General features: G+C 42.1%; 1 protein-coding gene across 14 annotated transcripts in view; it reads right to left on the bottom strand.

Moving 5' to 3' along the window:
- Window positions 1-6,672, bottom strand: part of mark2b (MAP/microtubule affinity-regulating kinase 2b) — a 65,154-nt gene extending 58,482 nt beyond the window's left edge. For all 14 annotated transcript variants that reach the window (XM_050067183.1, XM_050067185.1, XM_050067190.1 and 11 more), the window contains exon 1: window positions 5,351-6,672. In XM_050067183.1, coding sequence (XP_049923140.1) covers window positions 5,351-5,401 — 51 coding nt within the window. In that variant the 5' untranslated portion in view covers window positions 5,402-6,672. The remainder of the gene's footprint in view (window positions 1-5,350) is intronic.
- Window positions 6,673-8,835: the final 2,163 nt, after the last annotated feature.

Here is an 8,835-nt window from a genome sequence, read left to right as displayed (position 1 = left end):
TGACTTCTGTCGCTCTGCAGTTACTGTCCCCAACGAGCAGCGGGTGCTGCTGTGAGCACCTCCACCGTCCCAAAGCACTCACAGGCGGTCACACTAGCCTCGCGCAGCAGCCCCAGAGGGTAGAATTTACATATAAATAAACGGACACATTTTATGATGTAGGCCGAAAATGAGCTTCCCCTCCTTGAAAGACAAGCAGCCGCCACTGTGTTGTTTATGTGTTGTTGCCACAACGAGCTAACACAAGCTAAAGGAGCTAATGGTCGGAGGTCCCTTTACTACGGTTCGGGGGTCTGCCAGCTTGGTGTTGGGAACACTTATTTATCTTATTGACACAACGGCATGTCATTTCTGTCCCTACACGGTGCGCTCTCTGTGTTGTGCACGGCGGAGTTCAGCCCTGATGCGCGCGCACACACACACACACACACACACACACAGGTGAGAGCACACAAAGGCGCTGAAGAACTCGTTCCCTTTCTTGAACGAGTTCTTCCCCGCTCGCTGCCATGTTGTTTGCGTATGAAGCGCGCGGGGAGAGGGGTGAGCCCACTCTGAACTACGGGAGCCCAGCGTGGAGCGGTGGTGGCGGATTGTAAATAGAAACTCGATTTTCATTAAAACAAATTGGCCTAAACTACAAATTCGAATTAATCGATAAAATCGATTTATCGCCCAGCCCTAGGAGCAAGAAAGGGCAGCTGGTGCTAGTGTATCGATACTGCGGAAAATGAGAACTGAAACAATTTTAAATATTCAGGATTGATGTGTCACAATAAATTTAGATTTTTTTCGAACACTTTACAAGAAGAAGAAGATATACTTTATTAATCCCAGAGGAGAAATTCAAATGCATATACACACAGGCCCGAAATACACACATATGCACAAACAGGGCCTATACAAGTTGCTGATGCCCCAGAGACAGTTTGTGTAATACTAATCTGTTTAGAAGACTGCAAGCAAAAAACATGGACGTAAACAATAACCGATTTTAGATTCAGCTTTGCAAATATTTTATATGGAAGGGAAACCCCACACACAGCATGTTTGAGAGAACTGTAGGATACACAAAATGTGTACTGCTGAGAATCACCTAATTTACTTTTTGTCTCTTTGAAAGATAATTAAACAGTGCACCTTTAAGTTCCTGGGTTTTACGTAAGTGTTTAAATGAGAATGTCAAGGTTACTGCGTTGAACTTTTGCCAGCTGTGTGTATGAAACGACTATCAGATGACTGTCCTTATTTCCATCTGGTACAGAGCCATACTGTACAATAAAACGCAATAGTCCTTGTGTCCCACAGGAATCCCACAGATCCCATCCCCACTTTCCCTGCTTGATAAAGTAGCGTACAAGTGAGACAGTATTCAGTGACTGTAAGTTTATACTCATAGGCAGAGTTACATGACAGCAGTCATCAATTAAGTTAGAAAAAAGACTGTACACTCAGCCATCTTAGAGGTAGTTTCAATAAATGGGCCTAAGCTGTTTTTCTCACTGTTTACGTTTTTGTGGGAACCTTTATTGACAGACTCAGGTTTGGTATACACCAGGTAGGTGAGCTGGCAGGCCTTTGATGCCGTCACATGGGCCATCTTGTAATTTGTACTTTATTTCCTTGTTCCCTGTTTTACTTCCTTTGGGGATGGAAGGTCTTGTACAAATAAATCTAGGATATACCCAATGTAAACATTACAATCAAGTAAATGTGGTTCAGTTGGTTTATAGTTTTCTCTACAAGACTTCTACAATGAGGAAATATCGCTTGGACAAATTAATGGTTCAAATCCATCACTCTTCCATGTGGGAAGGATCCAGCTTGCTCGGCTAGTGTGCAACTACCCAAACAATGAAATGGAGGATGAAGTAACAATTGAAGAGGCAGACCAGTATTTCTGGCTGCATTAGTCTGTCTTTTCAGAAGACGTGGCTCAATGAATAGAGAGGGAACATTGTAAAACAGGAAATCAGACAATCAACTGATCATGTCTGGGGAAGTGGACAAAGAGCGCAAACTTACAGTGAACATGTTAACAACACAAGTTATGCAGAGCCCCATTTTAGACCAATTTACTGCAATTTAAAGATAGTTTATGAGAAAATATGCATTCTGCTTTGTAATTTTAATAAACATGCTCTATCACCCTATTGTGTACAGCTTCAAGCTATTCAAGGTTAAACTGTGTCATATTCAAATAAGTTCCTCAAACTAACAGCCAGTACCAAACCTTGTGTGGCAACATGTCAGATCAAAGCCACTCAACATATCTGCCATTTCACACTTCACTTCACTACATTTGACAGCTCTCTTACGATAGGTGCCGAGCAACTGTGTATCATGACAGGATGGTAGTCTGTCCCGGTCAGTAACTTTTGCAAAACAACCTCCCCCAGACTTTCATAACCATTAACAGCCTTAGTTTGCCAGTCATGTGTAAAGAACTTTCCATACATGTCAAGTAAATCACCATTAAGCCAATTTGATGGCTTTCCAGTTAAGCAGTCTCTGTTTGCAGACACACAGTGAGAATATTCAGAGAACATTTGTTTTTACCAAGCGTCACACTGACTAATCAGATCAAAATATACATCACTGACAGGAACACCGACAGTCATGTCAACACTCAACCCGTCTTCATGTCCGGTGCCATTTTGTCCTGTATCTTGAGACCCGACACCCAAGGCTTTCTATACATGGCCTTTAAAACTGACAGTGTTTGTGTGGGAGTATCCATCCGTGACCTTTTGCCTACAAACCCAGTTAAGGACTTGCCATGACCCCAAACTTTTTCTTACACCCCTAAATCCTCACTTAGTGCTGTAGGTTAAGGGTGTGTTCACAGCTGACAATAGCACTACAGCAAAACAACACAAGCGGCTGTATTGGTGCAGGCGCGTTGCTAAAGGGTACACAAACAAGGCACACCAAGAAGTCAAATTTGAGGGTTATTAATCACCAAGACACTGCATCTTGGTTTTATGCTCTTTCAAGTGTACAACTGTGAAAAGTTATCGCAGCAGCAGTGTATCTCCCTCCCACGAATTCAGTGAGGAAGTTTGCCAATATTAAAGGTTAATACTTGCATGTTTGTACAAGTGTGTGTTATATCGATACGTTCAAAACACATCAAACTTCAACTATGACATCAACCTTAGACATCCCACTGGATATGGAGAAGCCCTGTATGTGTTTGAGGCTGCAACGGTCGAAGACTTATATAACCCAACTGTATTGTTTGTTTCTGACCTCTGTTCCAGGTAAGGGTGTAGCCATATGAGAATATGTATGTGTGTATTTATTTGCCTACGCCTATCTACCTACCTACACAGCAGTCTAGCTTTCGATCTACTTTCCTGTACTCTGTAATGGAAGCAGTGATCTATTGTGTGAAACAGGCATGCGCACACACCGGCACACGCCGTGAGATCATGGTATCAACAGACAACTTCTGTCAGCAATTTACTTGTACAAGAAGTGAAGACAGACAAAACCTTTGACCCTTTGAATCTCCAACACCAAAAGGCTTCCCTATTGGCTAGTAAGAGCAGATCTGCTGACGATTGGCTGTGCAGCTGCAGTTTACACACCTGGGTTGGGCTTTAAATGTTTCAGGTAGAAAACTGACAAAGGCTGCGGCTCTTGGGATAAACTTCCCCCTTATTTATTATTTGTTATTATTAGTTATATTTCGTTAAGAGCCACTGTCAGGTTTATTAAGACGGTTTTTTATGTGTGTACATCTGCTCTGCTTGTGTTGCCACACACATTACAGATACTGACCAACTGCTACAACAATCCATCACGCCAAATCCTAACCGCAGCTACACTCATATACCTATAGAGACTCAAGCAACACAAATATAGAAATGGGTTCAGCTTCACACACGTAGTGACATCATCCACTGGCTACTCTGTCAACGTGCAGACACACAAATGTTTCCATACAATGCTCACAAGAGATTTTTTTTTTAATCACATGATGCTTGTCAACAGCTGCCCAAGTAATGCAAGTCATGGTCTGTATCGGAAACTATAATGGTTTTCATGTGAGCTTGTGCAGCTTTTTCATGATGACAGTGAAACTGCAGATAAAACTGTCGACAAGATTAAGACAGATGCTGTCTTGGAAGCAAAGGCTTTGTTCTGGCCTTCTAATAATGATTTACAGAGCACAGAAGGGGTTTCTTTGTCTTTTTAACCTTTCAGCACACTACAAGAGTCTCTACTCAATTGAATGGAAACATGCTTACTTTTTGAATCTCCAATTCTCTCAATCCTTTGCAGTTTTTGTAGGTGTATTAATTGAATGGTATGTAAAGTGTATTTAAAAGGCATCTGGATAAGGGTCAGCAGATTTAAGTCAACGGGGGACATAATGTTTGTGAGTGCCTTTAACCATCTTCTGTACCTGTATAGCAGAAATAACAATTCCAACTTCATATATAAATTTAAATCTATATCTGTTCCAGGAGTGCTCTGGAGCCCTTCACGCACAACTTATTAACTAATCAATGATTGATTTGTATTGTTTCTAACAAATTGCATTAGCACCAAAAACTCTGAAAGCCTGTTGTCTTCCAATAAACAGCCACCAGTGACTCTTGTGCCCAACAACAACCAGCAAGTACTTGCAGCTTTGTGATATATTCAAGGTTCCCATGTCAAGATTGTCCTGCTCAAACACAATACAACTTTTTTCTCCCAAGAGATCATCACCTGAGGGGATTTTAAGGCCGTGCTTGCACTTCAGAGGTCAAATCAATATTGTATTTTTAAACAAACCCACATAAGGTATCAAGCCTGCAACAAAAGACAACCTTCTTCTCTCTTAGGAAAAGAGAATTTCTCAGACACCATTTGATGATTTTGTGACTTTACAATGGATTATCAATGTTTCCAACAGCTAAAGGTGCATAAATAACACGTGTCACACATGTACTATGGTTAAAATAATCATGCATAGGGCTGATTCGTGGATGCTCGGCTCCTGTGCTGTCAATGGCATTCATGTGAAACTGTCTGACAGGGTTGTCTGTATTGCAACAGGTCAAAGTACTGAAAAGTCAAGCAGGAGGACATGCCCTAACACACAGACTAAACAGAGACCTAAATTTATTCTCCTATTCTGCAAAGAGTGGGAAATCCAGTGTGAGTGCGTAGGCAAGCTGGTGAATCACTGCTGTGTGGCAAAGACAACAGAGACAGAGGAAAAAGCTAAGAGACAACCAGAGACTGTGGAGGGCCAAACAGGGCCTCTATCCAAAGCATTAAGTATTTCATACTAAATGAGATTTATGTGTATATAGAAATAACATTATTTGGAGTAAATATCTTAGGTTCTTACCTGCCCGGTCGAATTTTCAATAACTTGCACCAGTGGGGGCCTTGTTGACATTTTTGAAAGACTTGAAGTTGCCAAAAAAGGGGGGAGAGGAACAGTGAAACAAAAACGATTATTCAGTGTCTATTGTGCATTTAAAATCGGTCTAGCTGATGGTGGAGGAAAATTTCCAACGGATGTCCAGTGCTAGCCAGCTAGCAGCACGACAGATAGCCCGTGAATCAACAAGTTGAATCCCACATCAGCGGCTAGCCGAGTTAGCCAGCTAGCTAGAAACTAGCTAGCAGCAACCGCACGTCCCATGTTTGTCAACAAGCACAAAACGGGAAAAAGCAAAATGTCCTCTTTAGCTTCGGTCTTGATGTGAAGACATTCACTTCCTAATTAGCATTTATCAATGTCGATGGTGACCGGCGAGCTAGCTACCAACCTGATGCTCTGACGTTTTGGCCAGCTAGCGACTTGGGCTAGCTTGAAGAAAAGTTGGGGCAATGGTTGTGTTGAACAAGACAAGGTTCAATTAGGTGGCTAGCATGCTAACCTGTACGGCTGCTAACAAACGTCTGAGAAAGCCCCGACTGTCGCCGAAATCTATAAAAAATGTTTATCCAGCGTCGTTTTCATAACGAAGTGTCGACGCTTTTTTTTCTCCTTTTGTGGCAGAGATGTTTCCTTTCAGATTTGAAACCAGGTCCGGGGTCTGCAAACTTTCAGGCCAAAGTTATTCCCGGCGAGGTCTCGACCTTCCCAACTCACACAAAACAATTCAAAATGTTCCCAGCGAGATATCCAGGGTAGGGTATCCAAAAAATAAAAGCAGCACCATGTAAAATGGTCACATGGCAGATGAGAAACACGAATTAATCTGTTGCGCTAGCTAACTGGCTGACCAATACTAGCCCATGTAGCTAGCTAACGTTAATTCAGTGTTTCTTTGGAGGCAAAGCTAGCTAGTTAGCTTATCCTCCTGCGGCCGCAGCGGCGGTGACTGCCACAGAGCAACCCACAAAACTCAAAATCCACGGAAATCACCGGCGCTCTTCCTTGTGTTGCGTGATTGGAATAAGGTCGTTCAACAGTGCTGCACTGCAGTGTGGCGATATACCAGTTCGTCCTGTCGGTACACCGACTCCTATTATTCCCGACACCAGCCGACTGAAGAGGGAATCATCAAGTTGTAAAATCCATTATCGGTAAACTGGGGTTTTCTCGTTAGGAGGTGCGTGTCACGGGCGACAGGGGGAGAGAGGCGAGGAGCTGCGCCCGATTGCAGTCTATGCGCACGATCCTGCCCTGATACCGGAACAAGCTCGCGGCAACATGGCTGCTTGCACCACGACTGAAAGAGGAGGCTTGGAGAGGGAGGGGGTTCGTTCAGCGTTCGGCTCTACTCGGTTTTTTCCGAGCCTTTACTGGTGACCGCGATTCCTTCAGGCTGGTAAATGGCAGGTGCAGGGAACTGTCTATGTAGCTTAACGAAGATAGGCCCCCAGGGGCCCCAAAAGCCCCACATTCATTTGTGTGTCAGTTGCTTTTCGGTAATATGATAACTTGCAAATTTGCACCACTTAAGTAGGCTACAATATGGTCAAGATCCTACATTATTTTATATCTTTGGCCCTAACTTGTAGAGGGCCCCCGGAGCCCTCACACAAGTTGATAATGCATTCATGTTTATTATAAAAAACAGTCAACATTGGGGGAAACAAATCTGCTGAGAGATCCACCCCTCAATTTGAAAACTAATTCCTACTCTAAGACATGATTTATCACAAGCAAGTACAGCTATACAGTATAATCTATGAATATGCAACAAATGAAAGCTACTATTGTCAATTACACATGCAGCACAACATAAATGATTGACACTTAACACAGACTTTACGTGGGCTAGCTGACGTAATAAGGAAACTTTACTGAATATGTGGGGTATTAACATTCCAGATTTTAACTCTATATGTTATAGAAAATGCATTTCATTATATAAAAATGATGTAAAAATAAATTCAATTACAAAAAAAAAAGTCAAATGTAGGGAAAAGAAACATAATGAAAACCTCCAGGGCTGCTGACCAGATGAAATGAACCTACAATGTTTAAATAATCCAATAAGTTTTGCCAATTTATTTGTGTTTTAAATTTCAGCAGTGGTCAGTATGTAATAAAAACTGTTACTGTAATAAATGTGACAAACTGATGTCTGATGACTTTTTTTTTATTACACAAAGCATCATTGTTTCTAGTGGTGTGAAAGATGCCAATAATTTCAGGGGCACACAGCAAATCCCATATTCTTTCATGGAAACTACAATCCCCAACAACACCAGCAGCTCAAATCTGTTAAGATTAGTTTAAATTACAAACACTGGTATGCACACATATCCTCTTTTACCCCCTCTGTATCTCTCTGTACGTTCCAGTTCTGCAGCTGCCAGATATTTTTACAACAGAGTCACATCCCTATATTTCCTTTCACCTGTCACACACGTATTTTTCCCTCAGGGGATTCCAGTCCTTTACACATCAGTTGGAGCAACCTAGGTCATGTCAGAGCAAAATAACCAAAAGGTAGCTGACCTTGTGTGTTTTTTAAAGTCATTCATGAGGCCACAGTTTTACATCAAGGTACAACATTTAAGGACCAAACCCAGAGCAGCACACCAATGAGCTTGTGGTGATATAATGCCTTGCTCACAGGCAGGATGACCTTTGTTGACACTGGAGATCCTCTGGTTGAACAGTAGTTTAATCGTTACTCCATAAAATCCTCCTTCTTTTGTAAACCAGACAGAATTTTAATGTAAAATATAATTTCCTTCTCCACTATCCCCATCCGCTTTATCTGAATTTATCTGAAGGCCAGTGCCAAATTATTAAACTATACTCTGATGTGGCTGAATTATGGGTCTAGAAATCAAGTGCCATTTGTAAATATGTACCCATACATGTGACTGCGAGATGCCGACAGCCGGCATAGACCTTCTCAAGTTACTTAGCAACAGCCATGGACTGATGAAGCTAACATGGCTGCCTTTGGAAGTGGTCATGCCTGAACTCTGTCAATCAGGAGGTCTGCGGAGACCAGTCACAATACCAAATATTCACCGTGCGCACAATGCAAGGATGTTATGGGGAAAATAAAAAAGAAATCAGGAAATGAAGGGGTATGAGAGGCTTGTTAGTAATGACCGGGAGATCATCCAACTGGCAGGATTTCCCGATGAATCAAGGGAAAAATCACATCCCTGATGATGGAGGGAGTGTACACAGGGGTGCGTCCACTGCTACAGGAGACAAACACCTTGGTTTTCAGGGCAAAAAAGTGTATTCTTATGATTAATAGCCTACTTACTGTACCAGAGGGAATCACGGGGCCTTTCTTGTAACTTATCAATCAGTACACACTCACAACAATCCAACTAACTTGGCAGCATGTCCTTTTTTTTTCCTTTTTCACGTTATTGGAGCATTTCCAATTTGACAGCAGA

The sequence above is a fragment of the Epinephelus moara genome, chromosome 17, assembly GCF_006386435.1.
Source record: "Epinephelus moara isolate mb chromosome 17, YSFRI_EMoa_1.0, whole genome shotgun sequence".
Lineage (NCBI taxonomy): Eukaryota > Metazoa > Chordata > Actinopteri > Perciformes > Serranidae > Epinephelus > Epinephelus moara.
The sequence above is the reverse complement of the archived record's forward strand: the minus strand, read 5'-3'. Positions and strand labels throughout refer to the sequence as shown.